Source organism: Lepisosteus oculatus, chromosome 17 (assembly GCF_040954835.1).
Source record: "Lepisosteus oculatus isolate fLepOcu1 chromosome 17, fLepOcu1.hap2, whole genome shotgun sequence".
NCBI lineage: Eukaryota > Metazoa > Chordata > Actinopteri > Semionotiformes > Lepisosteidae > Lepisosteus > Lepisosteus oculatus.
This window is the reverse complement of record NC_090712.1, coordinates 13,663,941-13,688,166: the sequence shown is the minus strand read 5'-3', so window position 1 is coordinate 13,688,166 and position 24,226 is coordinate 13,663,941. Positions and strand designations below refer to the sequence as shown.

At 38.8% G+C, this 24,226-nt stretch overlaps 1 protein-coding gene across 4 annotated transcripts in view; it reads right to left on the bottom strand.

Annotated features, from left to right (window-relative positions):
- Window positions 1-24,226, bottom strand: part of srbd1 (S1 RNA binding domain 1) — an 85,280-nt gene that overhangs the window by 4,782 nt on the left and 56,272 nt on the right. For all 4 annotated transcript variants that reach the window (XM_069180026.1, XM_069180027.1, XM_069180024.1 and 1 more), the window contains exons 17-19: window positions 8,856-8,962; window positions 7,483-7,659; window positions 5,952-6,104 (exon numbers count right to left, since the gene is read on the bottom strand). In XM_069180026.1, the coding sequence (XP_069036127.1) occupies window positions 5,952-6,104; window positions 7,483-7,659; window positions 8,856-8,962 (437 nt within the window). The remainder of the gene's footprint in view (window positions 1-5,951; window positions 6,105-7,482; window positions 7,660-8,855; window positions 8,963-24,226) is intronic.

The following is a 24,226-nucleotide window of genomic DNA, read 5'->3' as shown; positions in this document are numbered from 1 at the left end:
TGCCCATGGCACAGTGACGCCAGCGACACGCAGCAGCTGTCCGCTCTGTGACTGACACGGCAAATGGAATCTGGCAATCCCAGCGAACAGAGCGCTTCCTGGCTTACGGTCCTGAACAACACAGGCCTTTACTGAAACAGCAGCGGCCCCGAATGGGGTCCTATCAGAGCTCACTCCAACATGCTCTGACTCAAGTACCCTGGAAAAGCACAGTACTGGCACCGCCGCGGAAGAGAAGCACAACTAGCTGTGTACAAACTGAAAGCTCCAACTGGATATGTTTTCGCAGAACACTGTTAATTGTGTGTACTGGGCGGCATGCTGTCAGGAGCCAGTTCTGTTTGGAGCAGCCTTCATTTTAATCTAGGAGACAATGCAATAAAGAGTGATTCTTCACACAAATACCCTGCAAGGTTTCAGAGGTTCGTTCAGAAAAGTACTAAATCTAAATCTGCTTTGGACATAAACAACTGGGAAACTGAAGTTGTTCTTCTACGGCAGGGTAGGATTATTAGCTCAAAGGTTTTTGCTAAGTTTCCCCACTCGAAACTAAAGAACTGCAAATTTTGGGACAAGAAAGTAATGGGAATAGTTTTTCCATTGCTGCATGCTTTAATTTTTAGCATTTGAAACTGGCACTAGCCTCTTTTAGTAGTAGTGCACCTTATTCTCCATTGGCTTTTAAACATCAAGTTGTCAGCATGAAGACACCCAAATGCTAAGCAGCCAATGCACAGCTATCTCCAGAATCATCTTTCTCCTTGGGGGACACTTGTCGTTATGCCGCGCAATGCCAGAAATTCAAGAAAAATACATTATGAGACACTTCTGGAAAGCGGAGCTTTATATAACAAATTGCTTGTTTTCAATACAGTACTTTTGACCTCTCAAGCACATTTCTGTATTCCTTTAGGTTATTTTTTACTAATAATATTGGTTACATATCAAATGTATCATTTTCACTTAAACAAGTGAGGCGATGGAGGGCACTTAGTGAACAAAGGAATCAATAGGCAGCCGTGCAGAGTTCAGGTCAGTGGTGATGCACTGTATCGATTTTCACTATTTTTAAGCGCCGTGATGAAGTTCAAGTCTTAATGCATTTCGTTTTTTGGAACCTCAATTTAGCAAATATATCAAATCCAAGATAGAAAAGCATTCTCTAACAGCACATTTAAGCTACTGAATACTTTTAATTTTCACAAACAACTAAATGAAACCAAGCATATACACACCTTTCCGAAGCAGAAATATCTTTGAATTGATTTCAAATTTCCTCCACTGCACGTTCAGTAAGGAGCTTGATTTCCTCATATTCCTTCACTCTGTATTGTTTTGGTTTAAAGTATCATTCACTGAAATATTTTTCAGAACTTACTTTATAAACGAAAACAAAAAAAAACCCTGTTATGCATTGGCCTTAAAACTAGAGGTAACCATGTCTGCAGCATATCTCAGCTGGGCCTTAAAATTATTTCCAGACATCTTAACTCACCAATGCATAAGATGTGCACCTATAATGGCCAAAATGCTTCCTGCAAATCCTTATTAAAATCACAGCATTGCCCAACCTTTGCATTTCCCTTCTGAATACCTGACAGGAAGCTCACTTTTAGCAGACACACTACTATATTGGGAAGGCACTAATGAAGAATGAGTGTGTGGACGTTGCGACTGGTTAGCACAATTGCAATAAAATCCAAAGGTGAAAGAGTTTTGTTTTCCTGGCAAGGACACAGACTGAAGGACACACACTAATGACTAATGGATGTTTTCAATAATGTTGACTTGCTGCAATATGCAGCATGTGCATAGTTTTGAAATGTTGGGGGGTTGTAAGAAACACAACATACTGTAAGGCTTTCAGGCCAAACAAGACAATTCAATGTGTTATTTGGTTGCATTCACACATGGAACAAGATGCTGAAATGTACTGACATCTTCTGGAAAATAAAAGTCTACAATGTAGCTATTTCAGTCAGTGCATCCTGAAACTTACAGCTGAGATGATACCTGTGACATTGACACTAAGAGCAAAAATAAGCAGCATATTAAAGTCAAAGGAAACTATCTGTTAGAGTGAAATATACCACATTAAACACCCTAAAGAGGTTTTTCTTGAACATAATATAAAAACCTAAAACTTACTCAACCTACAATACAGCATTTTGCCCTTGTTTCTGATTGCAATGCAGAGGGCATCTTTGCACTGTGTTTATATAATCATTCCCAGCAACACAGTTCAACTCAGGGTATCAGGTTCATTACATTAATGCAACACGATACTCCATTACAGCCCACTACAGGGCACCATGGAAATTAATGATAATGCAACACAATCACTCTCAAAACAAAACAATTGAGCATTAGCATGTGCTTTGCTGGCTAAAATGTGTAATTGATTTAAGAATACTACCCATCCACACAAATATAAGATGCACAATGCTTCTGGTAATGGATTATTTGGAATTATATTTTCCACCCAGTACATGACCCCCCTCAAAATATCCAATGTTTTATTTTTAAGTATTGTTTTCATATTTTCATACAATGTTCCAATCATCTGGGTTGTTTTATTGCTTTAGAATTGACTCGATTGTAATCATTTTATTATGAAAATGGTTTGGTACTAACTGTATATCAATTATTTTTGAGTTTCTGAGTGGCTCAGTTACTAAAGATGCTCAGTCAAAGCGCAGGGTGAATCCTATTGTCCAGATCTGTCCTGATATGAGCCTTGACTAGTAACAAGAGGACTGATCAGGACCAAACTGCTGTTACTCTGGACCAGTCAATGGATGTGGCTAAATCCATAAAGGTAGTTGCTCAAAGCATCAGTGATATCAGTGAGAAATGACCTCCTCCTGCACTTTCTCTTGTGAGCGCTGAATTGCAAGGAAAAAAAATAGAATAAAATGATGAACACAAATAAAAATATTAGAAGAGGATTCTGACTCTGCTCTTCTCAGAAGAGATGTCTTCTTTCATGGACTCTTGGAGAATGAATAAAAACATACATACTATAGCTTGCACAATTGTCTATTTAATTTAGACAAATGTGCAGAATACATTTCCAATAACATGGCTCAGATTGCCAGCTGCATTTATTTCTTTTGTATTCCACCCAGCTAACTGTGGCATTACAAGGCAGGGGAGGGGCCTATGTTTTGTATGTACATGCTGTAGAAATAGGTTACAGATTGTTGGGAATCCTTCAAGCTTGTCATCATCATTATAAAGCAATCCTTCAAATGTCTCAGTTTGGATCATTAATTTCAGCCTTTCTCTGAATGAGAGGCCCCATCCAATCCCTCTGTACAGCTCAGTTCTGGAACCTGTTAAATCTGTCTAACTCACATTACAAATTGTGGACCCACAGTTTGTTAAGAATACCAAAAATGTCTATCTCTTGGGCATTAAATCCAGACTCTTGGCGATATATCGCAGTCTCCAGATAGTCTACAAAAAATTCACTGTAGGTGGCCGCATTTATAAGCTTCTTATATATAAAATTCAAAATATATAGAAAACTAGTAAAACTCGGATCAAAGCAGTCTATTAAACATATACCTTTCAAAAGATGCACAGTAGCAATAACAAATAAAAAGACATAAGAAAGGATGCAAAAAAAATCTACTTTTCAGAAATGACAGGCTGCCTGATACTACTGTGAGATAATTCCACCACTCAGTATCATAAGTGGTCCTTATTAACACCAAATAACCCCTGACAGCCAGTAATCGCTTTCTGTGTAGAAATCAGCTACGTGTGTAGTAATTAGTGGAGAATGTCGGTCTGCTGTAGAAACGAGGAGGAAATGTTTGGGCCCAGCAGACAAGTACTCTCTGAAGGGGGATTCAGCCTGAAAGGCTGGATTTCCCGGCTCCTTGGTGAGGTAAATATGGTATCCTGGGTTTTGTGTTACAGTCCCTCTTCAGTGGAGAGCTCCCAATATCGGGTTTCAGTGTGAGAATGATGAAAGAGATTGCTGAGTCTGAAACTGGCTGGTCAGCTGCTATTGGGGTTACGCAACACAATGACGCTACTTATAAAAATACAAGACTAATTAGTCCCCTGCCCTAAGTGTACAAAATTTGAAGCATGACACCCATCACGCTCTGTGCCCACTATGCAAACACACACACCAAAATATGTATCACACGCCTGAGACAATATTTATTCAGTGTGCTGTCTTGAGAAACAAACCCCACCAAACAAGGCATGATTCAGGAAGAGAACAGATGATTAATTTCCTAAAGAACTGCAAGTGCTGTTGAAATTTGTGGAGATCTTCAATGTGGAGAATCCTCTTTGTGTGCAGTTCAGTGTATTGTACCATTTGCAGGCTTGTTTAGCTATTGTATGAGGAATCTTTCACTGTTTGAGAGATGGTAAAGATTACAGAGCAAGCAGCTCAGTTACAGCACTTCACTGATTTCAAGATGAGTTATTCAAGTGACAGTATCACACTTGAGAGATGCTTTGATGTAGTATATTCATAGATGTACATTTAATTCTAAAACAGAAGACTTATTCTTTTAAAAATTTTCACTTTTCTTCCCACCACCAACACTGAACTTATTTTCATTTCTTACTAAATATGGCCACATCTGTATGTAAATGTTTAAGTATTTCACAGTGCTCATGACAGAATGTCTCCAGTCAACCACCTATATTCAATGATATTCATCCTCCCATCTCCAGTGTATATCAAAATACGCTTTACATAAACAAATTCCTCATGGATTCTCAAGACAAAGGTTCCCCTGATAGAAACCTGCTTTCTTCTACTGCCAGCAGGACCAGAGTCTGAAGAGAACAGCGAATATAATCAGCAAAGTTCTTAACTGGTCCAAGAGAAATTGTAGACTGAATAACTGAAATAATACTTTAGGAAAGAGGGTAGCTGAAGGTCTTAAAGTAAAAACAAGTTTAATCTAAGTAGGGGGGATAGAAGGACAAGCATTTTGCCAAATTAAATGTGCAGCTACTAACCAAAGCGCACATTTCAATTTTCCTGTCTGATTAATGCAAGCTGTGTAGTGCTGTAAGTAGCCTGCACACATTGTTTACCTTGAACTAGAAGCCAAAGGCGTTCAGGTTTCACATGTAGCATCAGCAGTGCTCTCTGACACTTACAGAATCCTATCTGCTGGAGTTCAGTCTAAATCAAGACCTTGTTCATTTGAGTGCAAACTTCAACATGAATGTCAGCTGAAACTGTCAAAATATACTTTTGTTGGTTACACATGCAGACTAGAAGAGTGGTTCCAACAAGCTTTAGGGCTTAGCTCCAAGGCTACACAGTATTGCTACAGAAATCTAGTACAGTCACAAACCAAGCACATCCCTGAACATTTAGTTCGGCAACATAAATGTCCATGCAGAAGAGAAAATAATAAAACTTTCTCTGATTTATACAAAATACAGTAGTTTATCAAATAAATGAACTAATGTGATATCAGGCCTGATTCATATTTTTCTATTTTCCATGCATGTTCAAATAAAACTATTATTTTGAAGGCGGACACAAATATTTGGTGCTTAAAGTCTTCTTTAGTTAAGTCGCCTAGCAATTAAAACATAAGATGCTTTAGCTCTTTATCCTTTGTCTTAGTGCACAAAGAGCTTTATTCCTGGGTAAAAAAAAGAAATGTTGTCGCACCTGAAAGTCTCCATCCAGAAAGAGTTTTAGGATCATTTTTCTCTCAGGCATTAAAAATGGAAACAGGACCTGCACTATCTAGTCTTTCCCTTTTCACTTTCCTGTGTTCTCATACTTGTTCTGGATAACTATCCCCAGAAGAATCATTTCTCTAATATAAAAAAGAGCTTTCAACTCAATGGTTTCCCGAGTTATTCAGTAAGGAATGAAGTAAGAGCACCAGGTGGTACAGCCATGCGGGTGAGTGTGAGGGAGGTGGGCAGAGATCGGTGGTGTGGGTGCTCACCTTTGAGTGACGTCGTAGGACTCAGGGTGGATACAGGTCTGGTCCAGGGGGTTGGGCAAAGGACTGCTGCTTCCTGGTCCTTTGCTCTTCTTTTTCACTGTTTTGCCTGCTGTGGTTGCCTGCTGGCCCTCTATTGCACCACCGGCCTGATCACTGCGGTCAGGGAACCACCACAAATTAGACAAATTAAAGAGGTAGAAGGTCTGAACACTTGTGGCTGATACTTGAACTTTCGAAGGTGTTTGGCGATGCAAAAACAAGAGCAAGCTACAGTACGTGCGTAGGGGGTGGTATCAAGTAGCACTAGTGCTTGGTATTAGAGACGCATGCACACACGGTTAACCTATATGAAGAGAATCACAGCACTGAATTATTGCCTTGCGAAGGCTACTGACTTCTGCAGAGTCAAGGCACAATATAAGTCTGGCTTTTCATTGTGATTTCTGCATTTTCACTGAGCAACTGTGATATTTGCCCACCAGCTAGGAGAGAGATCATCCTTAGTAGGGACACCCAAGGTGATTACTTCTGTCACAGATCTTCATTGAACTGCAGAACCATAATATGTTTGCCCAGTCTCCACTATAGAATAAATTACATCAAAACGACTCTAATTTGTTTGTGTTTACTGGTTCTAAATAAGAGATAGATTGTTTCACTATTTGTTTCTGCAGCCGTCCTTCTGGGGTTAGCTCTCTGTAGGTTTCTCCTGTGATTTTCACCTATTTACTCTAACAGCACCACTTACACCTCATTAAATGGCCTCTACTGTATTCCTAATCACTTTTGCTCCCATTCTAAACCTCCAAAGCATTAAAGACAATTCTGAGACCCCTTCACTATTCCCTCAGCTCACACCTGGTGCAAGCAAGAAGCAATCTAACAAGGGCTGATATCATAAAAATACAACAACAAATGGGTTCTATATGTTGGCCTTACGTGGGGGCATAACATCTTAATGCTAGGTCAATACACAGGTAAATACACAATATCCAATTAAAGAAAAGCAATAACAAAGGTTATACAGCAGGGACTTTAGCTGTTCGTAAAAAGATGCACACCTTTAGTGTCCCTTCTTATTAGTCCTTTCACATTGTCTTTGTCAGCTTCTACCCCCGGCAGTTAATTAACAGATTTGATCCAGTGATGCTCTATTATCATTAAGTCAGATTCCATGTTCAGACAGCAGTGAGTCCAAGACTCACTGAGGAAAGGACACATAGGTGAAGAAGCAGTGCCCTCACGACCCTTAGTCCAGGGCTGTACATGGAACACCAGGAATGCCAAGAACAGACAAACATCAGTAATATAAAACATTTACTTTACAATCCAGAAACATTTTCTCGCAAGAAAAAAGTAGGTTTACAGTAACAAGGAAAACCACTTGTCTACTCACTTATTTTTTCATCAGCTTAGGATTTACGGCTACCATACTTTGTAAAACGAATTTGAAAAACAGTCAGGCTTTGTTCTTTCCTATCAAGAGGGATACAATCACCACAATCACAAGGCGAATTCACAATTACAGTACCTGTGAACGTTCTTTAGATTTTCTGGGTTTATCCTGATGAAGCCAGCACACTGCTGAAAGGTCTTTGGGCCCAGGCCTTTGACTTGTTTCAGCTGCTCCCTGTTTATAAAGGGTCCATTCTTCTCCCTCCACTCCACGATGCTCTTTGCTCTGCCAGCGTTGAGCCCTGCAACATGTCTATCAGGAGAGGAAACGAGCTACTGCATAATAATGTCACGCATGGCGCACTTTAATGAGAGACTATGCTAGCCCTGTCGGCAGAGGTTGCAATCTTGCACGAAATGCAAACAGTTGACATCATAAATGCATATTATCACTTCAGCTATTCGTTTGTTGTGCATAATTTGAATAATGTGCTCCTATTACAGCACTACTCAACATTGCTTTAATTGTGATCAGCATAGTCAGTGGCTATAAGAGACTATAAGACTTAAACACTTGTATCACCGACAAGAATTAACTTTTTCTTCTGGATTTTTTTTTAGATATTCTTGTCACCATCTCAGTTTTTTTCATCCTCATCTCTTAAAGCTGGTCAAATTATTCATTTCATACTGCTTTTCAGAATAATTTAAAGTCTTTTTTGATTCCTCAAAATGTGTCTAATTTTAACATAAATAATTGGAATTATATCGTAGGTGTCTATATCATCTTTAGAATAAACAAAAAACAATGACAGATGTAAAAAAACAGATATTAAGGCAGGCTTGTTGGACAAAGAACACTTTAAAGAGGTGAGAAATGTGCACTTAATATTTTCATAAACTGTAATTTATGAATCATTTGTTTTTCCCCAATTTAATGCCAAGAACAATATGCGTTAACACTCTTCCCAAGGACTAAAGGATATGTTAAAATACATTTTAATTATATTTCTTCAGAAAGGGTATGAAAGAGTCATATAAGATAATATAAACAGCATAAGCAAGGAAAAATGTTTAATTTTAAGGTGAACAAATCACATGACTGCAAACAGCCTGCAACTACAATAGGGCTTCAAATACAGAAAAATAAAAAGGTTCAGAGTGGCCAAGCGCAGTTCAAAAATACAAGATTGTTAACTCAGCGCTGTGCATCGGCACCTTAAACAACATTTTGTGTTATTGGTTTAGGCCATTTTACAGGGCAGCCAAACACAGGTCATCATTCCGAAGCTCTTGCAGCAGGCCACGCCACATCCTTGGGGAAGCTGCTGACCAGAGACGAACAACACGAGGGCGAGACGCTGTCTGGACGTGTCACCCTTGCGTAGCTGTCAGTAAAAGACAGGACGCTTTCGTCCGAGCTGAGCTTGAGCTGCGTGGCAGACTAAACACAGCGGGTTTGTGATCAGCTGCCATGCCATGACTGCTCCTGGAAAGTATTCCGCCTACCTCATCAGGGTTTCGGAGCAGATGTTAATATCCACGCCCACAAAGCTCACACACTCCTGCACCACACTGTCCAGCGCCGCTTTCAGCAAGGTCTGCGACACATCATGCTGAACAATGGAGGAAACAACAGGGTGAAAAGCACGTCAGCAGGCTGTACACATCTCCTTACGGTCCCAGGCTGCAGTTTTGGAAAACAGAAGAGCACGGATTTCAAAAAACTTGTGTTTCATGTATTTCTGTCGCAAAGGTATGACCGCCAAGTTCCTCTGTCCAACTGGAGGGCTCTGGGGTGTACAGTAAAGAAAACATTCTAACTTAGTCACCATGGATTTTTAAACAAAATCCATTCATTTTTCTACTGGAGATCCTAAGCTCTACAACCGGTTCAAAATGAAAATGACACTAATTTAATCAAATAAACTGCATCTGTTTGGTGGATGAAGTTAGGGATGAAAGATTTGGGATGAAACACACTGTACACAGATGTAAGGCATTATCAGTATTATTATACAGTGAAAACACTTGCATATTGTTACATCAACTTTAAAAACATATTCATGATCACAGGCACCTTTATTCATGTTGACAGCACACAAACTGCTCATGTGCTAAAGATACACTAGATGGCAGTCTGGGTAGAAGCACAGTGGCTGGATTAAACTATTTGGACTGTAACATCAGGTTGTATACACAGACTCAGTCAGTAAGCACTGAGGACAAAGGCTGTGGCAGTTGTGGCTGTCAGGCAGTTGTAACATAAAGCACACATTTTACTGTACTGATTGTTAGCTGACCTTACAAAGGAGGCTGTCATTGCCACTGGAGTAGGAAGCAAGAAATTAACATATCAATAACATATCTAGAGAAAGCGACATTATTTCCCTGACATTAGGTAAACTTAAAAATAAATGCTCCTAGAAATGAACCACAATCACAAAACCATTGTGGCACATAGCCACTTCCTACTTTCACAATATAACATAATGGCGCCCAAAACCACTTAACTTCGAAATTAATTTAGTTTAAATAGTACTTTAATATTCTAGTAGTGTGACACAATGTCTTCTGCTAGATTAAAGTCCCACCACAATGCCAGGTATTTCCTGCTCTTTCTGAATATGTATTGTCAACAGGATCTACTGAGTGGAAACATTCAGTACCAGAGAAACCACTGCCTATATAGGGCTCCAGGGAGGGGCTATAAATGGCCCAGGACCAGTGAGCTCCACTGTCACTTGCCAAAAATGCATTTGTAGTTCAGATCATCGCCATTGTTAACACTCAAAGTGAGATGTGTGGTGTGTCTTGAAATCCTTAGCACTGCCAGGAACGCAAACCAGGGACCCCAGGACGTTTTTACATTTATACACCTTGGAGTGATTACCTGTTAAAAAACAGGACTAATAAACTAAAGAATATAAAAATGGCTCACGCAACCTTTGTCAGGAGGCTGTCTTCGGAGCCATACAAGACTATAGTACAACTGTCTGCCAAGAGACAAATGAGACTAAACATAAACACTTACATTCTTGTAGTGTTAATGTTCAGGACTTGAGCCATGGGGTTATGTGGCACATCGCAGATATGAATTGAGGATGTGGAGTTTAATCAGAATGCAAGATGGTGAATAAGGAGTCTGAGGCCGGGCTATATCACTAATATACAATTCCAACATGTTAAAGATCCTTGACAATGATCAGGAGAAAGGCTGCCTACATGATACAGGGTCTCTGCAGTGTTCCTAGCATGAGGAAAGGTTAGGAAAGTCAAGGTTATTTTCATTGGAAAGGAAAAAGAACACTTCAAAGTCACCTCACAGAGGTTTTAAATTATAGAAGGGGAATTGATAAAGCTAATCCAGACGAACTTTTCACACTTTTGAAGGGTTCACAAAAAAACTACAGGATAAAATCCAAAAATTACAAAATTAGGAGCAAACAGGGAATTCTGACTAGTCTTCGACTGTTTCACACAAAGGCCAATAACCATATGGAACATGTTACCAGAGGAGGCCAGAGAAGCCTACAGTAACACGGCTGAGCCGAGCGAGGGGGATCGGTTTCGTGAACGCCGCCGAGAAGACAGAGGGGCAAGAGAGGGGACAGGAAGCGAGAGATGAGATCATTCTCAGAGGGGCTGGTGGCCTTTCTCTGATCCCACTTCCAACACAACTGGCTGTTACCAGTCAACCAACATGGAAATACTGTAACAGTGATTTAAACCACCCTGGATTTAAGTACAAACACACTTTAAGTGTGCAAATCCCCTCACTATCCGCTTCTTTCCATGATTTATGATTCAAGGAAGCGGGCGTTCCATTCACAAAAGCCGACTTAATTTCTTGTGAAGTGGAAATTGTGTGCTGCTCTACAGAGGCAACACCTAGAACCATCCCTGTGATACAACCAGGAAAACGGGAGGCATGCTGCCCCTAATTTGTTTGCAGCCCCCAGATCACACTTGTTCCCGCACCCATCTGATTGCTAAAGGGAGTTCATTAAAAATGTATTTCAGAAGGCACCGCAGTAGGACTTCCCTTAATGTTCTTCTTACAGTGCTCAGGGCACTGGCTCTTTGATTGGTTTGCCCCGCAACTTCAATCACAAACCACACACAAACAAAACTTGCCATCTGATCTGTTCGCTGCAGCCAACCTGCAATTTCATCTGTTAGTCATTCTGCCATCACTGGAAGGGTATTTAATATGACTAATTCAAAAATCATTTTTTCTGCAGGATGCCTCCGATGCTCAAGTCTGTGCCAATGGTTGTTTATGAGATGGAGGGAAGGAACAAGGAGCTTGGACTATAGGCCACCCTGCTAGATAAATATAAATCCCGGAGACAAATTGGCTAACAACCTCATCTGAACAAGAAGGGTTATTCAGAAGAGCATAAAACTATAATAATGCCTTAAAGTCAGCCTGGAAAATCCATATGCCTATTCTAAAGCACTTTATCTGAATATTTTGATTGAACAGTTGACTGATGTTTTGAATCAGCTGTGGCCGTATTAGTTTATTTAGGAAAAACAAAGGTTTTTGTTGTGTAACAGGGCTGTGCAGAATAAAGTCAAATTCAATTTTCACATAGCAGCAACATATGATTCTGTAGTTCATTTATGATACTTTAGTTTGCTAGCGAAAGTATGAACATGTTAACTTTCCACCTTTTTTACAATGAAAACCTTACATAATACAGGGTTTCTTTTTAAATATAATAAAAGGACAAACATGACCATTAAGGATATGATATATACAGTACCTCACTTCAAATAAAGCAGTAAAAATACTTTCATGATAGTGATATACTGTAGGTTTAGTTAGAATTCCTATGTTACCTACTGTACTTCAGTTTAAATGGCTTTTCTTTGACCTCTGGAACAAATTAAACTTGCTCTTGTGGTAAGAATTATAGCTACAGGTGAAACACCAGGTTTAAAAGTTGAACTTCTAAACCTTTCCTTGATTGTGGAAAATCCCTTTCAATTACAACTTTATTAGAGCACAGGCATCTTCCTGTGAAGTCTGATAAAAGGGACATCACTTTAATGCTGTCTGTTTGAAGATCTCTGGGGATTTTACAGTGTGGTTTCTCTGTTGCGATACAAACTTATCCTTGAATTGCTTCTTATTATTATTTTTCTTTTCTCATTAAGATCCCTTGATTTGTTTAACCTAAATAATAAAGTACTGAGGAACTGCCCCAAGCAGGTTTCAAGGGTAGCATTATCAGTCATCACTACACAAACAAACCGACCTACATCCATGGGCTGCAGTATTTTGTTTCTGTATTTACTGACATGAAGTGTACACTCACTCCAAGCTTACATTGCGGCATGTGTTGAGTGAATATAATGTTAGGATCTGAGGTATCAAAGCAAGTTAAGCTTATTCTGTTGTACGGCAAAAACATGCATGCTTTATTTCGGGCTCGCAGAAGTGTTTCCTTCTATGCAGGTTTGCCGCAAACCACGTATTTCCAAATAATTTAAATTGATCTGCATCTTGTGCATTTAGACAAGAGATCCAATTTCATCCCCCAACCCTAAAAGTCTTGCTGAGTATAACCTAACAGCCTGAAAATATCCATGCAGATAGTTATCTGACATGTGCTGCTGTATTATAATCTAAACTGCCTAATTTGGGTGCTCTCCAGGGCACAATAATTGAAGTAAAAGTGTATAGTACTCCAATTCTGAGAATTAAAATTAAGAAGACCAACACTGGGCACAGAAGCCATAATGACACTTTGCATGATGAAGACATGCACTGCACCTATCAACCCAAATGGCTTACTGTGCTCATGATCATCAGTGCCAAGAATCACAGTGAAAACCTCAAAATTGTGGCTTTGAAAAGTGGGTAAAATGCACTATACTGTACTGTATCTACTCAATATCAACATACTATACACCCAAGTATGTAACCGAAAGTGCCCAGTGGGATCTGTCTGCTACACCCAGCCTCACTGGTATTCTGGGGCTCTTGGGCATGAGAATGAGGCAAATCAACCCTCCCCTACACTAAAGCAATCTGTGATACATACAGATATCAAAAAGGTTTACCGTATGAAAGCACTAATCTTAATGCCATGAAAAACCAACCCAATAAATTGAGTAGAAACTGAATTTTCTTGAATGTGTCCATATAGACAGAAGGTGGCACAACCATTCTTCCAAGGATTTCACTAAACATTAATGAAATAAAGATTTCATTGTCTAACACATACTGTACAAGACACAGTGCTTCATAGTGAAAACTATGCATAGAAGATATTCTGTATAATGAATACGAATAGATCGATTGACAGTAGCTGGCCAGGGATGAACAGACACATCATCTCAGGAGAGGACATGTTTGCAACACAAGTGGCCAGGTGTTCAGGGGAGATCATAAGGCTAAAGAAGTCCCTGTTTTGTGAGGGGTTTGGTTTGGAAATTACTCCCTGTGCTTACACTGTAATATGATCGACCCTGAACAAATAGTTCTTGTAAACTAATAACAATCTGTTAGCACATTGCCCTCGCAGTGTCAGTAATAACAAAGGAGCTTCAAAGGAGCTCAAACACATTTTTCCAGTTTTCGGCGAGAGAAGAGCTGGCTGACACCACTGTACAGAAACAGAATTGGAAAAAAAATCTACAACTATTCTCTTTCCTTGGCAGTTCCAGAATAATTTTGTATATAGCAATTTTCTCCACCTTAGAATGAAGAAAAAAAGCAGCAATTGGACAAAATGTTTTCTTAACATCCTGCTCTGCAAAGTTATTGTAACTGCCTTCATCATGCTTAATGGAAAAAATCAGACACAGTATAGTAAATCAACAAGGAAAAAAATCAGGGACTTCTATTCTATTCACATCTAAAGACCTTTACTGTATCAGGATAGTGAGTTCTGAATCATGCTGTCATGAGAAATGATGTTTTGTTTTTTGAAAGATCAAGATATTTGCAGGCAGCACGGTGATGCAGTGGTTAGCACTGGTGCCTCGCAGTGCTGGGACCCCTTGTTCAATTCCAGACCAGAGGTGTATATGCATGGAGTCTGTACAGTATGTGCTTCCCATGTGTGTGTGCTTTCTCTGGGCGCTCTCGTTTCCTACCACAGTCCAAAAACATACTGTTACATTAATTGGCTTCTGGTGTCCCTGGAATGAGTGTGTGTACAGTATGTCTGTCTGCCCTGCGATGGACTGGAGCCCCGGGCAGCCTGTATTTCACCTTGGGATAGACACCTGCTCCCCTGCAAGCCTGAATTCAAATTTGAAGAAGTGGTAAGAAAAGGGATGGATAGAAGATATTTCTAATTGAAATGTAGTAATAAGAACATGAAATAATTCTGAAAGTAATGGCAGAGACACAGAAGCAAAAAAAAAAAGACAACTGGACAGAAAAGCCTGATACTGTGGCAGGGCTTGAGAGCTGGAAAGTTAGAATTATGACAGGGCCACCCTTGGTAAATTAACAATTAGCACTCCAGTAAGAGTGAACTTGAGTTCCGGGCATCCTGGTCAGGCATCCAGGATCAACTGAACTGATTCACTTTCGGTTATGAATCCTACTGAGCCAGCAGACTCAACAGAGAAGAGGACAGGTGCATTACACTGTGACATGGTACAGACAATCTGCAATATATCTAGAAATGCAGTCGAAAAACAGAGTGAACATAAATAGGATTAACAAGAAAAAAGTAAAGCACACTGACAGTTTCATGGAGGCTAGGCAGCCCATAACGAAATGTCCATTATCGCACAGGGCTCCACTGGACCTAGTTTTTTTTTTGGTAGCTTCACACAAAGTGCTGATCTCTTTCTTTCCCAATTATTGTAGTGCCACTAATTGCAGGTTTTGCCTGGGGTTAATTTTCCCTTTTATCTGCTTCCATCTTCACCCCATGCTGGAGGGCACATTAAGGTGACAGTGGTAAGGTTCTCAGCCATGGTGCTGAGAGGCTCCATAAAGACAGCCCTTCTCCCTGCTCACCCAAGGACAGCCAATCGTAGGTTTGATTGACAGGTGACAGCCAGGAGAAGTCATCAGGGTTAGCATGTGCTGAGTGACCCATGACAGAATGAAGACTGACAGAGGCACAGGAAGCGTTTGAAATAACAGAACACTTTGTGCAACAGGCATGGCTGTTTGTCTAATTCCAAAGCCAGGATATCGGCAAATGTCCATTGTGTTACTGACACCAAAGAGGAACAAGTACACACTTTGTGCTTGCAACTTCCGTACAGTTAGGTCTTTTTTTATTCACAGTAGTGATGGCAGTTTTATTGTAGCAGGGGACAGTAATAGCACTGTACGTATTGTATACTTATATTTTCATTTAAAAAACAATGCTAGAGTTTAGTTTTCTTAAAAAATAAAATACTAATAGAATTTATTTTCATTAACATTAATTATAATCTCTTGTAGTTTATTATTCCCAAACCTGTCTTTCTTTGATTGTGTTAGTGTGCATAAAACAAACAGATCAGTTTTCAGTCATTCTGGGTCCATTTGTTCACACCAAGATGATCATTTAAAAACAATAGTGATCGACTGTAGCTTTTAACAAACTTTTTTACATGGTGAACCTGTAAAACATATTTAGAGAAGAAAAAACATGTTCATAGGTTTACGATTGCATAAACGTGTTAGAACATTTTAAAGTGACAGAGTGGTTAGCAGTGTTGCCTCACATTGTTGTAGCCCTGGGTTCAAATCCTGGGGTACAATTTGTGTGGAGTTTGTATGTTCTCTCCAGATTTGCATGGATTTCATCTAGAAGCTCCGGTTTCCTCCCACAGTCTAAAGAAATACCGGTAGGTTACATGGCTTCTGTAAAAATTCACCTTGACCCTGTACTGGATAAGCAGTTACTGAAAACAATGTGACGGAATTACAAAGTTTTACTTGAATTAGAACACAAAGCCACCCTATGATCAGAAATTCTGAGTCTGCAATTACAATGTCAGACTTTTTGAGCAACATTAATATTACCTTTAATTAATTCAACTGTCATGTTTGGCAAACTGGACCTCTGTATCAGACTATCAGAAGGCCCTGTGTCAAGTACTTTGGTCTATTCTTATGCTAATTCACAGGAGTCTTAAATATGATAACATACAGAGAAATTGCCAAATGAAACAGGCCCAGTGAAGCTTTTTGAATGAAGACATTTTAAACAAAACCTTATACTGCCCCCAGTGGTGGATGTGAAAACACACCAATACACCAGTGTCACACTGCTGACACGGAGAAAAACAATCTAAAAGCTATTCATGGAAACCATGTCACAGTAAAGTGAAGCTTGTCAAAAATCTGTCAAGTGAACAAGATATTTGTCTTTGCTGCTTCCATCAAAGTTAATGAAAAACACTTAAAGACATTTTTGTATTTTCTGCATAACATTTCCAGTAGTCCTTTTCTTAAAAAAAAAACCAAACCATTGCTTTATGCATTTTAAAAGAACTAAATATACTTACAGTATGTAGTGCAATACAATAACTGAAGGGAGCATTTTTTAAACAAAAAATGTTGTTTCCCCATGGCTTATTTTAAAACTTCACTAGTACACGCATTTAGAACACATTCAGAGTATCAAGTGAAGCTTCTCTCTGTTGTGAAGTAAGATGATAAGGAGGACACCTTAAATCTGTCCCCTTTGGGCAAGTTCAAATTCAGTGCAGGAATGCGTGTTCATTAACTCTCCATCAATCAAGTGTGGACTATTTTTAAAACTTGCACGGTTCTGTCACTTCACTTGAGGCAGTTTGGTAATTTACTGGGGTGTGCTAATTCATCACGTAAACCCAGCCTACTTCATGTATCTTTCATAGTGTGGACAATCTTTAAGATGATTAAAGGAAAACAAGAAAAAAAGAAGAACACACTGATCAGACCCTAAGCCTCTCCCTAATAGTTTAAAGAAATTAGAAAATATTTATAGCTTGATCATTAGAAAATAATTGATTGTGTACTTTTCTGTCTATAAAGTATCAAGTAGAGAAATGACAGTTCATAAGAAAATAATATTTCATGCATATGATACATATATGCAGTTTTGTGCACTTTCACTTTGTTTTGATAAATGCTATTTAATTTTCCAATGATAATACTAATTGTAGGATATATTATGATACAATACTATTACATTACTTTAAGAAACCAAAATTACTGCTTTACAGTTATAAGTCAGGACCAATAGTTTGTTTTCTAAAGGAAACAAGTCTGTCTCAATTCTTTTAAGTTCAGTTTCAAAAGTCATGTATAATTGCTTTGAGAAGTGTAACACCGGAGACGACAAAGAAGCCTCATGCCATGAGGAGTCAGATGCACGACACTTCGCTGGAAATGTTGAAAAAGGAAAGCGGCCAAACAAAAGAACTCCATACAAGACCAACATTTAAGCAAGATGGACAGAAATGCCAGCTGAATTATCAGCTGAGATGGAAACCATTGTGAATGTCCATATGTCTTCCTTATTATCAGAAGAACCTTGTGTTCCACAAGCCTATATACTGTAGGACAGACATCCAGAAATCAAAATAAGTTGAACCCACAGAGTCTGCAAGAAATCACAAACAACTGCATACAGTGGAATAAAAAATAATAAAATAATGAAAGCATGAAAACGAAAGCAATCAAAGCTGAAAATACTATGATAACATTCAGCTCCAACTTCATATTTTACTGTATATGAATATCAAACAAGAGACCCCAAAATATTATATTCTAACATCGCCAAACAAACCTGTTGTCCAATTCTGGATGTATACATGTATTTATGAATAAATTACATCCCCATTTAGTGGTGAAGCCTCGTCAATTGTTTTTTTTAGTGCCAGACTATTTCATGGCAATGTTCATTCAGAGCAGGGTTACTAAACCTATTGTCCTGGAAAAATTGCACGCTGATCTAGCACAATTAGGCATCCTGATGTTCCCCCTTAATTCAAGTGGAAGTAATTTCTCACTTCTCCACATGACCTGCTGTGTGGTGAGAAGTGAGTGCTCAGAGAAGCATCTTTTAGAGGAAAAGAAGAATATGGTGGCGATCTTAACGTTTCGGAAACACCTCTAAAGTAAGAACAGGATCCAGGGCTTGAAAGGTTTATTGCTATCTGAAATGCTTCACCAATAAAACTGAATGACAAAAATGAAATCTTCTCTGGTGCTTTTTGTTTTTCCAAACAGACGGAAATGAAGTCTCCTCTTTTTAATTGCGCTGCAAACTTAATAAGGAGCATATCTACCAGCACCTGACATTTTAAGTTTGCCCCAAAATGCCCTGTGCCAGACACTGTAAGTGAGACTGACTGCTGAACCATGGCATGTTAATTGGGAATGGCAGGAGAAAGACAAAACACCAAAAACCAATTAAAGTAATCACAACCAAAGGAAAGATCTCAGAGAAAATTTTACCCTAGCTAAGTCTGTAAACACAGCAGACCAGGCAGTGCAGGAATATGCTATCCCCTTCTGTATTGAGTACTACTATTAAATTCAGGTGCAGGGTCCTGTTTGATTTGGAATGGCCCCAGCAGCAGAACAAAGTCTGTCTGTCTCCGCTCCATAACCAAACTCTGCAAGTTAACAGCTTTTTATGAAAAGCTGCCATTTCAAGATGTCAATCAGGGCTGGGCTGTGAGAGGGAACTCCTGCAGAAATAACCAGCTGCAGGCTTGAAAAACATTTCAGTGAAAGTGGAAACACAAAAGATGTTTGAATGGGATCCCTTTACACTCTCTGTAACTTTATACTGCAGTTTTGCAAACTTTAAAGCCCAAAAACACAAGAGAAAATTGGAAATAATGTCTTGAAAGAACCATTTGTGGGAGTGTTGAATGATACCAAGTCATAACGGTAACACTATTCACTAGTGACGGTCTGGATCATACAGTTTAAGCCTGTCCTCCTTAGTCTGTCTACAGTAAACACACATGAACGCACGGAGCATCACTGATTGAAGTATCAAAGTGGAATTTGTTCCTGTTATCGCAAAACCAGAACTAGCTTTGCTTTTTAACAAGCTGTATGCTGGTGTGTACCACTCAATAGAGAGCTGTACGCCTACTGTAGCTTGAAGCAACTATAGGATATCACATCATAAACCACATAACCGTAACTGGAAAGACTTGGAAAAACTGCGAATAAATTTAATCGTTAAACGTCAGATGCTGAATGAAACTCTTAGCCACTTAATGCTCCTATCCACAGGAAAATCTAAAAGTCTTTTACATGGAAAAAAAACAACTGAGCTGAAAGAAAAATAGACACTGCAGTCTTTTCTGGGTGAGGCTGGAGTGAGTGTAAAACATAAACCATTAGGAGTAGCCTCACGAGTTCTTCTTTTGTTACTCAAACGGACCGATTTTCCCCTTGGATTTCTATCAATGTGGCTATGATTATTAAGATAAATAGAGCTAGGAATGTGTTTGCAGCTTTGCAGTGAATTGACGGCTCACTGTTTATGTCGGAGGAGGCCCTTGCTCGATCTCGTACATTTTAATGGGTCTGGGCAGGCATTCCGCTCATTTTCTAATGATCACTTGCCGGAATGCATTCGGAACTCATCAGGTCTTGTACTGGAATTTCCTCGGTACACCAGCCCCAGTAATGCGAATCAGTGCTCAGAGTTTTTGGTTTGGTGAAACACTCATTTTACTACTGTGTACTGTAATTCACATACAGCCCTCAGGAGTTATAGATCTACAGGATTAAAAAACAAATAATTAAAATTATCATCAACTATTTAAGTCTACAAAATTATAAAATATCATCAGGTGGGTAGCTGCGTCAGCATGCGTAGGCTGCAAAGGAACAAGTAATAGGTTTATTCCATGCTGAAAAAAAGAAGAAAGAGAACACAACGTTTCGGCCGTGGAGCCTGAAGAAGGCTCCACGGCCGAAACGTTGTGTTCTCTTTCTTCTTTTTTTCAGCATGGAATAAACCTATTACTTGTTCCTATAAAATATCATAATTTGTCTACCAAAAATGTGTCCTTGTGGTATGCTGTAGTTGTTCATAACACAACTCCTGAGGTTCTATAATGTCTAGAAATAATAAAAAAGAGAATAACTGTTAATTCACACTATACTGTCCATCCATTTTCTAACTGCTTTATTCAATACAGAGCCTTCCCTGGCAATGTCAATGGGTGCAAGGGCAAGGCAGGATACACCCTAGATGAGATGCCAGTCCAGCATGGAAGATAAAAACTCCACAAAGACAGCACCCCAGGAATTGAACCCAGGGCCCCGGATATGCGAGACAGTAATGTTAACCACTGCACCACCGAGCTGCTCACCACTCTACTGTAAACCTATTAAATAAAAATCAAAATAAATCAAATCTGTTAATTAAAAAGGGTCTCAGCACTGAGGTTATACTCGCTTCATACCAAACCAAGAGAGTATTAGTATTTCTCGCTAACATCTGTCAGCTTCAAGAAAAATGAAACTATAGTCTGAACTGAGCTGTTTCATTCTGTATGTAGCCTAAATATAAAAATTCACTGGCGTCTAGGCCAATGATCTCTAAAAACAAAGATCTAACCAAGTGATATGGTGATTTATGGTTAATTATCCAAATGCAAGGATAGAGTTTCAAGATTCTTCATACCCTGTATTTTCAAACATCACCAAACTATGAATATTAAATATCAAAACCATTGTTAACTATGGGGAAGGAAAATGGGCATTTATTTAGCTTGAAGTTTTACATCTAGGTGTACAGTAAACCTTTATTACCACATTCACACCACAAATCATGGAATTCTTGGGATAAAATGGGCATTAACCTATATCATGAGCGCTTATTTTTCCTAGTCCAATTAAAAACAGGAATGTGCACAGTGCTCTGACGTGTTAATTGCCCTGCTGCACAGCCCCCAGAAGCACATCAGATGAGGCAGTACAGTAGATTTACTGTCCCTCAGATGTAGTGCTATAACAGCAATGAAAGGTGCACATCTATTGTCCTTTAATGGTGTCATTAACATTCATAAAGAGATCATTTCAGTGTCACCATAGCACATCTTTTACTTCGTGCCTTCTTTGCTTTTTTTCCACACATCTTGTATTGTAAATCTACCTCCAGCCCTATTATTAATGCAATGAAAAACACAGAAGTATTGCACACCAAAGCATAAAAAGTGTAGTAGGGTAAAACCAAGGCAAGTATGACTAATCACATGAAAATAAAGTCTGTAAATTAATGGAAAGAAAAAAAAATCTTGCCATATTGATATATGATAAGAAAAAAGGAGTCCTGTATCTCCACAAGGTGTTTAAAGGGGGCTTCAAGTGCTTGTCGGTTTTAATCATGTTAAGCCCAGCGCCTTCCTCCTACTTGCTAATTCTATTCCATTCTTGTAACGCCTCCAAGCCATCTTTCTTTCAGTCTGCAAAAATTAAGCAAGTCTGAGCCTGAAAATACAGAAAATACCATTGAAGTATCCACCACCTTGGCCAACAGATTGCGCTCTTTCATCTGGACAAGGGCATCTGTACCGAAGATTCAGCATTGCGAAGAAAATAAGCGACAAAAAAAAAAGAAAAAAGAAAACCGCAGACATATGATAATTTATATACTTTCTAAAAATGTTAAGTTTTAGTCTTTTTAGTCTGTTTTGACAGACGTGCTTAGACAACTGTTTAAACAGTTGTGACACAGTGAGACTATTTCAAAAGGTTCATTTTTTGAATGACACTAACCTGCTGTGCTGTGTCTATTAATTACGTAACACTATGAGTTGTTATAAAAAAATGTTTCAGAAGAAAGACTTCTCAGTCTAAACTTCCTTGTACTGAGTTATGCTGTCAGAAAAGTGGCATTTTTTTATGCTTCTCTTTCAGGTGACCTAATGATGGGGATCTGGAAGAGAGTGACTGCAAAGTTCCATCCTTGGTAGGGTGTAGAGGTTGATTCAGCTGGGATGTTTTGGAGACAAGCACAGGGGGTCCATAGCAGACATCTTGCCTGACGAGAACCATTTAGCTGTAGAATTAACTTGGTTTCTCAATTGAAATAAACTAAGTGATGTAAGGAATTTTTCATACTAAAAGTGACAGGACACAAAATGACTATAATGCAATCCAGGAAGGAACCACAGAGAACACTGAACCTATACTCTATTATCCTCCCAAATGTACTGTCACTTTTAATGTTTGCTTCAAACACTTATGCTACACAGGAACTGTCTAGAAGGAACTGTCAGAACATGGACTAGCTTTATAATAACAGTTACAGCAACCTGAAGCACTGAAATCTTTTTTTATGATGAATACAGTTATATTTATTGTCAGTGACAGCAAGACTAAGGCAGGTTCTGTTTTATGAACAGGAGAAAATATATTCCTGTGACCTGGAAGACTAAGGCTACTTACAAGCCTGCAAGTGAGATTTCAGCTGTACTCGGAAAACCACATATATTCTGAACAGGTGTTCAATGCCATGTAAGAAGAGAGTTCCGAGTACCTCTGACAATATTCTAGATAGCAATATCTCAAATACTGTACATGACACAGAATCCAGCCTTTGTACTTGGACTACAGTTGGAATACTAATTCATGTAAACCCACTATTCAGAATATCCTAACATGTATGTTAATAAAAATATTAGCATGTAGAAAGATGCAGACAACAATGCCAACAAGCAGGAATACCTGCTGATTGGTTCTTATACATGTTCCTATTTCTGAATAAGCACTGTGCAAAATTTATAACAATAAGACTCAGGGGAAGCACTTAATTCCTCATAACCACAAGATGTCTCTTCTGAGTTATTGTTGCAAGCAGGCACATGTGTTTTAAAAGAAGAAGCAAATAAACTGAGTGTTTTATATGTGGAACAGCCACAGTACGTACAGTATGCACTCCAATATTCAAAATACCCATGCACATATAGGTAGAGACTGTGTTTTAGCATTGAAAATATACTTAACCTCTAAACCATTAAAATGGGAAAAAACACAGGACAACAGTGCGATAAGAAAAAAGAACACCAAATACCTGTGTTCACTGGAAATTTTTTATTTTATGATTCACAGACGAACACCTAATCTGCCAGCCTAGTGCAGCATTCTGAAATAAGAAGGAAATATATTATGTTTATAAGCAATAACCATGGCAAGCTTTAAGAGTTTGGGATCTTTAATATCCTGCTGTGTTTTCACTGCAGCTGGGTAAATAATATCCCCGGAGTATCACTTATTCTACTTGCAGCTGGATAAATCAGTCCAGGAATCCCTCGTATTTTGCTAACTGCTGCTTAAATAAGATCTCAAGTGGCCGGTTTTTCTCCTACCTAATTCCTATCTTCTAAAGAGGCTTTTACTCCTTAACAACATCCACTGGACTGTAAACCACAGTCTGATAGGATTAAGCCCAGCACCTAGAATATGGCTGAATGAAAATCATATGGGAAAAGAGGGAGATAAGAACAGAGAGTCCTCAGTCGCTGACTAAAGAACCACTTCCTTAATTAATATGCATTAGAACTTGGGTTACCCACATGTAACTTTGAAATGAACTTTAAACTAAATACCCAGAGCACAGAGAATATTATCTTGTTTACTTTTACACTATTGCAGAGTTCCGTGAAGAGTTGAAAATAAATGTATTCTTAAAGGCAATTTTAATTCACATCAATAATTTTACAGAACTTAATTTCATGATGTCCTCACCCAAAGTGAAAATTTCAAAACTAAAACTTTTTAGAACATATCAGTTTAGAACAATAACTTGAATCATGGACAATTGAGATAAAAAAGTACCAAAAAAAATTATTAATTAGCACTAAACTAGGAGTCATTATTAAGCAGGTTGAACAGAAAAATGAAAAAATACATAATGTGCAATCATTTGTTTATAACATAACTA